At 43.3% G+C, this 13,725-nt stretch overlaps 1 protein-coding gene across 3 annotated transcripts; it reads right to left on the bottom strand.

Moving 5' to 3' along the window:
• Window positions 1–1,320: 1,320 nt before the first annotated feature.
• On the bottom strand, window positions 1,321–11,485 carry shfl (shiftless antiviral inhibitor of ribosomal frameshifting). Of its 3 annotated transcripts, none has more exons than XM_063187392.1 (11): window positions 11,349–11,485; window positions 10,586–10,721; window positions 10,344–10,393; window positions 10,123–10,197; window positions 9,292–9,330; window positions 9,152–9,193; window positions 8,382–8,537; window positions 7,756–7,859; window positions 6,727–6,893; window positions 3,980–4,249; window positions 1,321–2,257 (listed from the first exon to the last, which is right to left on the bottom strand). In XM_063187392.1, the coding sequence occupies exons 1-10, from the start codon at window positions 11,373–11,375 to the stop codon at window positions 3,993–3,995; spliced, it is 1,053 nt and encodes a 350-aa protein (XP_063043462.1). In that variant the 5' UTR covers window positions 11,376–11,485; the 3' UTR covers window positions 1,321–2,257; window positions 3,980–3,992. The 3 variants fall into 3 exon arrangements, with proteins under 3 accessions (XP_063043462.1, XP_063043447.1, XP_063043453.1); XM_063187383.1 differs by lacking the exon at window positions 1,321–2,257 and adding an exon at window positions 2,276–2,988; XM_063187377.1 differs by lacking the exon at window positions 1,321–2,257 and having other exon boundaries at window positions 2,275–4,249.
• Between the last annotated feature and the right edge of the window lie 2,240 nt (window positions 11,486–13,725).

Below are 13,725 nucleotides of genomic sequence, written 5' to 3'. Positions count from 1 at the left end.
TTTATGTATTTTTATGGGCTTTTTCACCTTTATTTCAGACAGGACAGTGAAGAGCAACAGGAAGCAAATGTGGAGAGAGAGAGATGGGGTAGGGATGGCAAATGACCCAGGCTGGATTTGAACCCTGAGTGCAATCCTTGGGCTGCGCCACAGCGCCCGTGCCCCAAGGTTTTGATTTCATATAGACTGTCTCTGCCATCAAAATGTTTTGTAAGTGGTTTTGAGGCAGTTTTATCCGGCCCCCGATATAGTTTTAATGTTATGCAGCGTCATATGTTATATTCAGGGGACCTAGAGAAGGTGGGGTCTGTTTTAAAGGTGGTTGCCTTCAATATAGGTCTAAAGTGCAGGTAGAAACTCTGGTTTGTGTTCATAATACGGCCCTCGGAAGACTTTTACAGCCCTCGGATGAATTTGAAGTGGCCCCTCGAATGAAAAAGGTTCCCTATCCCTGTTATAGGCACACACCATTAGCTTCCAAGAAAAACAACAAAAACCCTTTCTGTCTATCTATCTTCAGCCATAGGATATCAAAGCAGCACAACACAATGGCCACCAGGAAATGTGTATCAGTGGAGGTCTGAAAGCCAACACCTTTGAATAGGTGAATGACATGTTGTGGTGGCTGGCGATGATGACCTGAGAAAGATAAAATAATCTCACCGGAGCATCCTCAGATAGGGATATTTTTACAGTTTTATTGGGCAAGTGCCAAGGCTAACATTTCAAAACATTAGTCTAGGCACTTGCCTACAGTCTACAGTAAATCTGAAGATGTAGGGGCCCTGCCGTGGCCAACCTGTAGGGCACTTGTCTACACAGCGGCTGACCCGGGTTCGATTCCCGGCCCAGGTCCTTTGCAGACCCCTCCCCATCTCTCTCCCCATTCGCTTCCTGTTCACCTTTCACACTGTCCTGTCGAATAAAGTCGAAAAAGAACAAAAAAATCTGGGGATGCTCCGGTGACATATATTTCGAAGCGTTAGTCTTGGACTTGCCCAATAAAACAGTTAGTTATCCACATTTGAAGATGCTCCCGTGACTTTCTTCTCTGTCGGTACTTACTAGTCCTTTCATGTGACGCACCAGATTGTGAAGTGCAGGAGCGCAGAGGATATCTTTCCCTTCTAAAGATAAAATAATACTTACGGACACCAGAGTTTGCGCTACACACACACACACATGCACGCACGCACGCACGCGCACGCACGCACGCACGCACGCACACGCACGAGCACGCACACGCACACGCACACGCACACACCTAGCCTCCTTTTATGGGTTCGTGTTGCCATATAGGAGGTAAGAGGAGAAGCGATTTTGGTGAGATCTGACACCTTTGACACGACTTCAATATGGAAACCTGTGTGTCTCCATGTCACTAGGTTCAGCTAAGTTGAAGAGGTCTGCTTGTGTGTTTTTTGTTTTGTTTTTGGCCCTCAGAGCTCTTTTAATTCTGCAAGGTTCACAGTTAAACACGCACAGAGTTTATTTAATATCTTCTAGAGTGTATTTGGTCCCAGAGTATTCTCTTGAGTGGTTAGAGAATTAACACCACATTTTAGGACTTTTTTACTCTTATTTCTGACAGGACAGTGGAGGAGAGACAGGAAATGAGTGGGGAGAGAGACAGGGAAGGATCAGCAAATGACCCGGGCCAGAATTGACCCCGGGGTGCCGGCGTAGAAACCCAGAACCCTACCGTTAGGCCATAGTAGGGCCAACACTACGTTTTTATTTAACTGTGTTATTGCTTCTTGCTTAGAAAATCCTTAAAAAGGTCCAGCCGTGGCTTAGTCGGCTGAGGACTGGACTGCTACACGGGCGACCCAGGTTCGATTCCCGGTCCGAGTCATATCCCGACCCTCCCCTGTCTCTCTCTCCTACTCATTTCCTGTCCCACTCTTCACTGTCCTGTCTAAATAAAGTTGGAACCCCCCAGATTAAAAAAAAAAAAAAGGTGCAACAGAGGAGAAAGACTCCCACAGGTCCAGAGCTAAAACAGAGTTTTGTGCCCGCTGCCGCAAACCAGAGGTGTGTGAGTTCAGCAGCTGTGCGTGCGAGTAGTATCCGCCTTTGTCTACGTCTCTTTATGCTGGCTACCTGATCATCACAGTGTCGGACCTTCAGCTGCCTCCCTGCGGGGAGCTGATGGTCTTGGCCCTTCTCACACAAAACGTGTAATCCCTCTGCGGAGTGCCATTCTCTTCCAGTACAAAGGGTCATCATAGATGGGCCCCTCCCATGCAGTGTAAATCTAGATGGTAGGCCACACAAACACACCGTAGACAAAATAATGGTAAAAGCATCTTGTATTTTAAAAATATACAGCACAAATCCAATTACTTCTTTTAACACTAGAAGGTAAGTTCAGTGTGTTGTTGCTGAATGCTTGCATGTGCTTTCCCTCAGTCATTAAGGGTTTTCTGAAATTGAATCCACCAGCCGTGATTTCCCAGATAGCCAAGCACGTAATTTCAAGGATAAGACACGATATAATCACATGCTATGCAACATCTTGTATGAATGCAGCTGGCGAGAGCGGATTTTTTTCTTTGTTTAAAAAGGCACACGAGTTTGGAACAGCACGCTGTTAAAAGGGGTTGGCATCCCAGTTCATTACCACATATTGTCCAACATAATCCACTGGCCCCACAATGTGTGTGAATGCTATATCATGATTTGGCATCAGACAGAGCCTAACCAGTGCGGTGGCATAACTAAGGTGCAGGGCCCATTTCAAGTTACATACTGTACATTAGTAACCTAATAGAAGCTTTAGACATGCAGTGTTCTCTCTTCAAGAGAGTGTGCAGAGTGCTCCTTAGAGTTACTCCAAAGTTCAGCTATTGTTTTCAGGCAGTGTACTTGAAGTGGGATAACTGGTTCTTTAGTTGTTGCTGGAGAGAAAAAAGGCTTATCTAGCTGTCAGACTTTCCTGGGGGCCTGCCTCCTCCGCTCTCACAAAAGTTTCATAATTGCTTCTCCCTGGTTGAAAGAATATATGTTTACTGTATTACATAACATGTCGGTTTTGTCCTCAAACCTTGGACACGCAGGCAAAGAAATAAAGGTATTACAAATGGACAGTACAGGGCGGATATTGAGCGGAAATGGTTGAATGTTATGTCCCACAGGGCTTGCATAGAACAAAAAAAAGAGACTGTATGGCGGAATATGTAATAAGATCAGTAAGAAGAGAAGCCTGCATTTGTGTACCATTGCCCGACAATGAAGATTGAACTGATTGAAGTTCATTGTGATTGGCTATGCATTGCACTCTAACTTGTTGAAGACACAGAGATAGAGAGATAGAGAGATAGAGAGAGAGAGAGAGAGAGAGAGAGAGAGAGAGAGAGAGAGAGAGAGAGAGAGAGAGAGAGAGAGAGAGAGAGAGAGAGAGAGAGAGAGAGAGAGAGAGAGAGAGAGAGAGAGAGAGAGATCATGGTTGACCCACAGCAAGAGAGTGCAAGAGAGTACTTGATTATTTGCAGAGGTGTGTAAAGTAAAAGCAGAAGTATTCTTATGGTGATTCTACCTCATTAGGACCAGTGGAATTACTGCTGCATCAACTATGCCAGATTATGTGCAAGTTATTGTAATTACATAAGTGCAAGAGTAGGCCTACTTCTACTTTAAACACCTCTGATTATTGGTAACACTTCATAATAAGGGATGCAGAAAAAGTATTATAAAGACTTAGCAAATACCGGTAATTAACCAATGATGAACAAAACATGAACAAACAATTAATATGTTCAAGATTTTACAAACCTTTTAACAGTTTTTTTTTTTTAAATTCAATCACAAACAAATTGTAAATGTTTGATAAGAAAACGTACCTGTAAAAATATGAACATTTCTTACTCATTAACAAACATTTGTTCATAATTTGTTCATTATTAGTTCATTATTAGTTAATTATTTTCTAAGTTTTTATAATGCTTTTTTCTGCATCACTTCATTTATATAGTGTTACCTGATCATTTTCTCTATCTGTCGCTGCCTGCACTACTATCAGTCTCCACATCATCATCATTGTCATCATCTTCATCGTCGTCCTCCTCCTCCTCGTAGATGACGTCCTCTCGCACGTGCTCGTAGAGGTCCAGGATGCTGCCCTGGCTGAGGCAGGTGTTGACGGTGGACCCTGAGCTGATGTGGGCGGGGCTGGGGTTCACCACGCGAGGCTTACGGTTCTTCTGACGGCTACGAGGGTGAACGCACTCCGTCCCGCGCACATGGGGCTCTGCAAGCACACACACACGCGCGCACGCGCGCACACACACACACACACACACACACACACACACACACACACACACACACACACACACACACACACACACACACACACACACACACACGCACACCAACACAAACACCATATAAGACTGACTCCACCTGCAGTCCTTTTCCAAAGCTGTATATCAAGAGCTAATTCTAAATTCAAAAAACCCATAAAGAATATCCTATTCAGGCAGGCACACTCTGTCACTCTGCCTCTGCAAGGAAACACACGCATGCATGCACGCACGCACGCACATTCGCATGCACATTCAACGTTCAAAAAATGGCACATTTTTAACCCTCCTGTTATCCTTGGGGTCTATTTGACCCCTTTCAATGTTTAACGTCTGAAAAATACATGAAGTACATAATTATTTTGCTTCATCTTTGATGACTTTTCCTAAATATATGGGGTCAATGTGAAAAAAGTGAAATTTCCACAAAAATGTTTTCCCCAAGTGCTGTACACGTTTTGGTTACATCTGTCTTCCTTGGGGTCAATTTGACCAATATGTATGATGTGGATGAGGGCCAAAACTAATTCAAGGTAACTTTTGGGCAGTTGTTGCACATTTTCGCCTAGTCATGGATTAGTTTTTTTCGGTGTGTGGGCTGTGTGTGGGGGTGCTATAACTTATCTTAGCTTTTTTATGTCCCCAACAGAGCAACAGTAAATATCTGAGGCATAGACCGGTACAAAAGTTTTTACTTATACTGATTTTGTAGACATTTAAGTGACTCCAAGGATCACGGATGTAACCTAAATCTGAGGATAACAGGAGGGTTAATCAAATAAGGTGCATTCTTTTGGAGCACAGGCGCAGTGCGCAGACCAACCTTATCCTACAGTCTGCTACTGTTTTCAAGCACTTACAAAAGTTGATATGGATGTGCAGGGCTGCTGACAGCTTTGGCTGGGCCCAGGACAAAGTAATCTGATCGGGCCCCCCACCCAATACATTTAATGAAATGAGAATCCAATTATGGGCACCCCATTCTCCCTGGGACCGGGACAACTGACCATTTTGTCCCCCCTTGTCGGCTTCCCTGTGGATGTGCGTACCCAAACGACAATGATTTGCTCAGATTTTGTATGTCCTCCCCCTTGTAAATCAAGCTAACCCATAATATACTGAAATGAAAACCTACACACAGGTATACTCTGGGGGTGGCTTTTAATGGGATGGGGACCCACCCATCATTATGGCTGTCATTGTCCTTGCAGTAGCCTGCGGTATCAGTTACTGAGAATCAATGTAACGCCAGGTTTAAGAAATACTGCACAGTATCTGTTCCTCCTAAGGAGGTAGGTAGAATGTAATTACATTTTAAAAATCACATTTACAGCAGCATTTTGTAAATACAAATACATACTGTAATCGAAGTGTATTGTAATGCAGTGTAATAACATGGGACAACCTTGACATAGACATTCAATTTCACGGAAGTTTCACAGTAAGAGTTCATGTGTGTCTCCAAATAATATACCGACAATCACTAAAACAAATCAGGCAGTGCTTCGATTAATAATCAATTGGGCATCAATTAGAGTCTCATTATTAGACTATCTTGATTGATTATTTCTGATGTCTCAGCATCAGCATCTCTCCTGTCTCAGCAGTCTCAAATAGCGTACAGTTATACACATTTTTTTTAAATTATATTTTAATGATAGCATGGATTTTCCAAAAGATACAAGGGAATAATTTGTGAGAACCAGCTGAGAAATGGCAGAACAAATATTCAAAAGACGTTGTCGCTTTGTAGGAGTTTAAAGTAAAATTAAGTTGCGTTGCCAGGTTTATACTATTTTTTCCAAAGCAAAAGCGGACCGTCTCGCTGCAGTTTGAATTGGAGATAATTTGGTAACACTTAACATCACGCCGGTGTCATAAGCATGTCATTACAGTGTCATAATAGTGTCGTAACAGTCATAGATAAGTCATAAACATTATGTCCATGTCATAAACATTTTATGACTGTTGGTCTTAAGTGACAATCGGTTATGGCAAAGACAACCATGCTTGACCCGCTTCCCTTGGTTTGCTGCTGTATATTTGCTTCCTGAGGAACAGGGAGAAGTTCCCAAGCTCAAAGTTTCTGGAGCTCAAAAACTATAGTTGTATTGCTCCTGGCCTGACTAGAAGCAACGCTGAAGGTTTTGCATCACAAGGAGGGCCTGGCTAGAGGGCTCTGGGAATTCCTGCCCATGATGTTGTGATACAGGGTGTGTTTGAGAAGACTGCCCTCTAGTGGAATTTCACGGCACATCACCTACAGAAATTTTGGTCAAACTTAACTTCACTGGTTACTGTAGTGCAAGTTTTGGCAGGGGTTCCCAAAGGCACACTGCTGGATTAAATTAAAACGCCTTCATTTCGGTAGGCTAGCGCATGGTGAACAAGTGTTTTCTTCATTTTGTGCCACCTACGGTACCTTGTCTGTTGAAGCAGTCCTCTGCAAAGCAGCTGTGCTGGTTCTTGCTCCTGGGCCCGGGCCCGGGCCCCATCACCATGTTGCGGCGAGGTGGTAAGATGGCGATGGGGGTGATGAGGGAACGACAGCCATAGCAAGGGGAGCCCAAATCCATCCTTCCAAAACCCCTAAGTGGCAGAGCAGGGTCAAAAATGAGGAGTTCAGATGCAAAACCCCCTAAGTGCCTTTTCAGAAAATAATCTTAATTCATTTTTATTTAATACAAAGCTGTCCAAATTTTATTTTATTTATTTAATATAATTATTTATATGTATTATCAAGTACATGAATGTAAACCAAACCAACAACAGGGTTCTCTAAAAATATAGAAGTACAGGTCTTCAGAAATGGAGTTAGGGGGTTTTGCATCTGAACTCTTCAAATGTTCAACCATTAGAAAACACTATTTTTTACAACAAGGGAGAGTATACTGAACGTTTTGGGGCAGCCGTGGCCTAGTGGTTAGAGAGTTGGTCTTTCAATCTAGGGGTTGCCGGGTTCGAATCCCCCCTGACCTCTCCCTACACCTCCATCCATGGCTGAAGTGCCCTTGAGCAAGGCACCTAACCCCACATTTCTCCAGGGACTGTAAACAATACCCTGAAAAATAATAGTTGTAAGTCGCTTTGAACAAAATGAAAGCGACAGCTAAGTGAAATATAATGTAATGTAATGTTTTGAAGTAGTCATATTATAGGCCTACTTTTTATGAGTAACTCTGACTCAGAGGACCACACGTTTATTGCTTTAAAGCCGTGATTCTTACACACTGTGTGTGTGTGTGTGTGTGTGTGTGTGTGTGTGTGTGTGTGTGTGTGTGTGTGTGTGTGTGTGTGTGTGTGTGTGTGTGTGTGTGTGTGTGTGTTGCTGTTGACTAATTATTTGAGTGTTATTGTGTATTGGATCAGAGGTGGGCCCTCAATATTTGTTGAAATTTCAAGTAAGCCCCAAGTTGGAAAGGGTTGGGAACCCCTGCTCTTGAGTTCGTACTTGAAAGTGCGAGTGCAGTTGGGGCAGTTGAAGTCCCCGATGCCCCACATCTTGTCTGCAGGCACTGGGTCATACTTCCTCTTGCACTTGAAACAGCGAGACACCTGCCATGAAGACACACCGACAAGATCATCCTTTGGTATTTTTAAAAAAAAACATTTGAAACGGTTTCATTATCTGTAAATACATTATAATATTTATATAGTTCACTTCTATGCAGAAGGAGTAAATAAGTTTATAGTCCATAACATAGCTATGCAAAGTCGTAAAAAAAATCATGACGTTTTTGACATACTAAACACCTTTCCCGAATTAATACTTTTAATAGTATAGCACACACACACACAGTAGATGGGTATCAAACAATGGGTACCAACTACCAAGTGTGTGCTTTTGATAAGAATGGGATTTACAACCACACTAAAAGGATCACTAAGCCATATAAGCACAACACACAACAACAGGAAACAGGTCTTGTCATAATGCTTTTGGGGAAGTACAGTAACTGTGTGTGTGTACGTGTGTGTGTGTGTGTGTGTGTGTGTGTGTGTGTGTGTGTGTGTGTGTGTGTGTGTGTGTGTGTGTGTGTGTGTGTGTGTGTGTGAGTGTGTGTGTGTTTGTCTTACTCTTTTCCTCTGTGCAACGCGCCGCCACCAGTCGCTGTCACACTGGCCGCAGGCAAACTGGTGCACATCCGAGGGGATGACGTCACGCTGGGCGTTGTCAAACATGCGCAGGTTCTTCTGCGTCAGTGGTAGGACGCGCAGACGCTGCAGTAGTTCCTGGAGACACACACGTATGCATGCACACAAGCATATGCACACGGACATGCACATTTTGAGTATGTGAGATGGACTCATAATAGGTTTCTATATTTTGCCAATTTGCTTTCCATTTCCTTTCCCACGCTTGGTTTGCTATTCAATCTGCTACCGTTAACGTGTGACAAAAAAATGCGAAATGGACTGGACGGGTAAAATGGCTAATTTTGTTCAAGCGAAAGAAGTTACAGAAGTTATTCCAACATCAAGTGAATTTCATTATGTGTCGGAAGCAAAGGCCAAACGATCGCACCGAAAAGCCAGATATGAAGTCACTCCTGACCCCAGAATCTCTAGTCTAATCTCTTTGTCATTATAAAACAAAAACAATGACCTTTTCACCCAGGATGTTACAAACCGCAAACACATTGAGAGGGCCAAAGGAGGTCACATGTAAACAACAAGACTTCTCTCTTGACTATCATGACTACGAGGATTTTCTTAGCCAAGGTGTATAAAGTTGCAATAAAAATAGATCTACAACAAACAAAAGAACAACATTGATCAGAGTGAAAGCTTGGGCAATCAGGTCAAATGTAAACAAAAGCCAAACCAATTCAAACAAATGCCCCAACCTGAATGTCCTTGTCCTCAGTTGGCTGCTTGTTTGCCTTGGGCTGCAAAGGGAAGAAAACATTTGAGAACACTTCAATCATTACAGTATATAAAATGACATGCTAAGACTTAATCTGTGAGAGATGTGTAGCCTACATACCTTTTTACCAGACTTTGGTGGTCTCTTTTGAGAAGATGCCTGAAATTGAATGCAGTTGTCAGTAGGTACACCATGCTATATGCCAGGTTCTAGCCCATAGTACATGCAGACATGGAGAAGGCAATCGGCAGTTATTTAGGCCTACTATATAGGCTACTAGCAACATAAAAGAATGTGATTAACTCACATCTTTTGGCATGTTTTACACTAGTGATTTGCACATGTCCACACATCTGCCCTGTTTAAGAGTTTCTGAAGCTGCATCTCTCGGACGGGAGCGTACCTATGTTCCCCGGGTCCTATTTTCTCCGGGTCCTATGTTCCCCTGTCTTTGTATGGGACCAAACTATCCGAAACTATCTCTAAACTTAACCTGTCAGAGGTGCAACAACAACCTGCGCTTTGTCATGCGGCAGCAGTGGAAGCAGAGGGGAACATAGAACCCTGTTTTGAAAAAAGGGTCCTAAGTTCCCCGGTTTTGGGGAACATAGGACCTGGGGAACATAGGACCTGGGGAACATAGGGATGACCCCCTCTCGGATTAGGCATCCATGATGACTGTGTATCTCTCTGCATGTCAGGCTGTGTGAGTTGACATGAGGATGAAGGGGCGGTGGTGGGTCAGGTGGTAGAGGAGCCGTTCTGCAACCTGAAGGTTGGGTTCGAGCCCCTGTGGCTCCTGGTGGCAGGGCAGTACCCTGCTTAGCAGCCACCGGTGTATGAATGTGAGAGTGAATGGGTGAATGTGATGCCTACAATGTGATGCCTAAAAGCGCTTTGAGTGCTCAAAGGAGTGGAAAGGCGCTATATAAATGCAGTCCATTTGCCTACCTGTCCAGTGGGAATGTGGGATTGAGAAGCTGAGTGCGGATTCTCCTCCTCTGCCTTCAATTTCTCCACCACGTTCTACAGCAGGGATACATGGAGATAAAGGCAGCCTTTGATAAACATCCCCAGCCAGCACAGAGGTGTAGTAATTTGCATGTTTGTGAGGTGAGGGAGGTCTATGGTTGTTATGACAGACTGACATAGTCTGAAGTGCAATACTTTACCTTAACTGTGATATCATTGCTTAAATCATGTCTGTCTTCATCATCAAGGTCTATGTAGCAAGATATTGAAAACTTCATTAAAGTGTGCCACTGAAATGTGGTGTATTTATGCAATCGCCTAAATTAATAGGCCTATAGGGTTAACGAAAAAATAATGCAAACGGCAACTCCTTGAAATAAAAAAGAGAAAACTTCAGTTCCACTTATAAGCATGATGATTCTTATCAACGTTTTACCAATACCTCTATCTTTCATAAGCACAATCTCCATAGCTATCCTCCGGTGGTCATTGCCATAGCGCCGCATAAGCAACGCCGCCTTCTCAATCGATATCTTGCCATGGAATTTTTCTCTGAGTCTCCTGACACTTATTTCCAACTGTAAAAAAAGAGAGGGACTTGAAAGTAGGTAAAACACACACACATCTGTTCCGTACCAACCAAGCTAATCACCCTTTTTAATCACAACCCATTATCCAGTAGGCCTATGTTAGGGACGAAAGAAATTATGACAGCTGGCTGGCTGTCTGGCTTGTGTTTTGACAGACGTCAGCTGTCAACTCTATAGCATACTGTACAGTAAAACCGGATACGAAGCCTGTCTAACGCGTGCTCCTCTTCACACCTCAGACTCCAGGGCACGCAAAGAACATGCATACTTAACATTTTTTTCCCATGCTCGTCTTACACGACATCACAAATATCATGTTATAATAATTGCTTTGAGCGTTGTTTACGCCACAGGGCGCGTAAGGCTGTGGCGCAGTCGGTCCCAGGCTGCTAGGAAGTATTCTTTAATATATCCTCCTTCTCAAGGAGATTTGTTTCCTTTAGGGCGTATGCAAGCTGTTCTTGGTCTTGCATTCACTCAATTGTCGGTGTTTTGAGGACCAACACGAACATTTAAAGAAAGAAATTCGCGGAGTCTCCTACAACTGCTCGTCTTAAGTTTACTGTAACACGAAATCAGGTTGACGTTGGTGTTTGATTAAAATGAAAGCCATACCTCCACCTCGTCTTGAAGACGACTCATTTTTTATTCTACTCGGAAAATGGGTTTTACCATAGGCACAATGATCATGCGCCAGCCGTTTCCACAGCTCTGTTTCTGGTCAGATCAGATCGGTTTCACTTTGATATATAAAAAAACATTGGCCTACATAGAGAGTTGACACGAACTGTCCAACAGATGGCGCTCTAGACTGCGACCCCACCCTCTCTCGTTCATTCACGCGCCTATCAATGAAAACTTCTCAAATAGATGCACGCATCTCTCCCGCATTGCACATGACATGCACGTATGCATTTCAAGCCCAATACAGGCGTCACGCAAATGCGTGCTTATGGATAAAAGAATAATGCTTAGGGCCTACTTTAAGCACTGATGGCATTTTATCTTATAGCCTACTTTACATTTCTAGAAAAAAAACCTACACATTGGTTGGATGATATTCATGAGCATATCAGCAATGTTTAGGTGAATAGGCCTACCTGTTACCCATCCATGCCATGCCTTGTGGCATGATATGAAGTGTAGGGGAGATTAAGTCACTGAATGCACCTTCTGGTATGAAAACCAATATAAAAAAATCTGTCCCAATTGTGTGTGTGTGTGTGTGCGTGCGCGCGCGCGCGCGCGCGCTTGCGCACATGTGGGTGGGGGCGCATTGCGCGCCAGGGATGTGATTTATTGTATTTACATTTAATTGTAGGTAACATCACAAGGGGGTGTCTCACAATGTCCCACAGAAACATACCCCTTGTTTCCCCGGACTTCATGGCAGGTGGTGACGCCAATGAGGGTTGACAGTGAGCCGCTTGATAATCTTCCCATGCACCTTGTGTGGTTCTGAATGGGCAGGTGACTCAGATTTTAATCACATTACTAGCTACGGCTACATGCCCAATGGCAGTCTGTGAAATAGGCGAGTATTACATGACTCAATGTTTATGGAGAGAAGATGAATCCCTGCACTTCTCCCTCGGTGCATGTCAAGGTAGCAGACGGAACGTCTCCACGAGCGCGCAGCAGGTGCATCTCTAAGGTAGGCCTAATCATGGATTCTTTTTCCCGTTCATATAACTCCACATAAGTAAAATAGTAGATCCACATAAGTAAAATACTTAGAATAAAAGGCCGAACTTCTGGCATGAGTCTATTCCATTCGAGGCTGGCAATGACAAAAATGCAGCCCACAGATCTGATAGATACGTCGTCGTCCGCGTTGCCGTCAACGTGCACACATGGCGGCCTGTTTAAATCAGCCAGCTGGCGCACATATACAAAGGGTTGGTGGCGAAATTTACTTTTCAGATGACCATTATTCCCTCAAATTTCAATTAATTTTCAAAAGCTTTGGCTTGTTATACAGTAGAAAAAGCAAACGGAAGAATATAGTCATGATACTGCATAGTCATTATATTATATTATATTAGGCTATATTATATTATATTATATTATATTATATTATATTATATTATATTACATTACATTACATTATATTATATTATATTATATTATATTATATTATATTATACAGTAAACTTTACCATTCCCGATTCTTGCTTTGGGTTCGACAGCACCACCTGGTGTTCAAAAAAAAAAGGCGTGACGCTCAGGCCATCCACTGAAGTAGATCACTTGCACTCAATGATACAGAATAATTGTTGTTCCTAATTGGCCTATCTCTATTTTGCTGAGATAATATGGCCGCCCTGTGTGGATGTGCTGCAATACACGGTGACATATCTGGTCTTCTATACAGATCTGTCGTGTGTAGGCAGCCTTCTCTACATGGGCAACAAAGTGAGGCACAAAGAGTCTTTCAGAAATTGAACCCTAGTCATTACAGGAAATTGTGGTTCCTAAAAGTTCATCTTCTGTTAGAATAAAATGTATAAGCTAAAGACGCTTTTATCTGAACAAATTTAATTATTTGAAGGTTCGAAACTATATACAATGTGAGTAGCTAATCTGGATTGCACTAAGATTTACAAATACACAGCGGGAGACGACACAACCAGGGTTTGTGTTGCCATGCAGATGTTATGCATGTCCAGGGGGACAATACACTATCACTATGAAAGTGAAAGCCAAACTGGGACACTCCAATTCCCATTATCATTGTGACACAGCACTCCACAGCACACAAGTATTCACTGCACACAACGAAATTGCATGCTTCACCCATGCAAGGGGGCAGCCTCCCAAGGGAGCAGTGTGGTGGGATGGTACCATGCTCAGGGCACCTCAGTCATGGAGGAGGATGGGGGAGAGCACTGGTTGATTAGTCCCCCCACCAATCCGGCGAGTCGGGAGTCGAACCGGCAACCTTTGGGTTACAAGTCCGACACTCTAACCGCTTACCCATGACTGACCACTG

The sequence above is a fragment of the Engraulis encrasicolus genome, chromosome 2 (assembly GCF_034702125.1).
Source record: "Engraulis encrasicolus isolate BLACKSEA-1 chromosome 2, IST_EnEncr_1.0, whole genome shotgun sequence".
Classification (NCBI taxonomy): Eukaryota; Metazoa; Chordata; class Actinopteri; order Clupeiformes; family Engraulidae; genus Engraulis; species Engraulis encrasicolus.
Note: the sequence above shows the minus strand (reverse complement) of the source record. Positions and strands in the feature narration are given on the sequence as shown.

Excerpts from the sequence above, each read along its gene's own strand:
- shfl (XM_063187392.1), bottom strand. The coding sequence starts at position 11,375 with ATGAGTCGTCTTCAAGACGAGGTGGAG. Across the intron at positions 10,394-10,585 it reads TGTGCTTATGAAAGATAGAG|ACCTTGATGATGAAGACAGA; the intron begins GTATTGGTAAAA and ends CTTGCTACATAG. Across the intron at positions 6,894-7,755 it reads AACTGCACTCGCACTTTCAA|GGGTTTTGGAAGGATGGATT; the intron begins GTACGAACTCAA and ends TCTGCCACTTAG.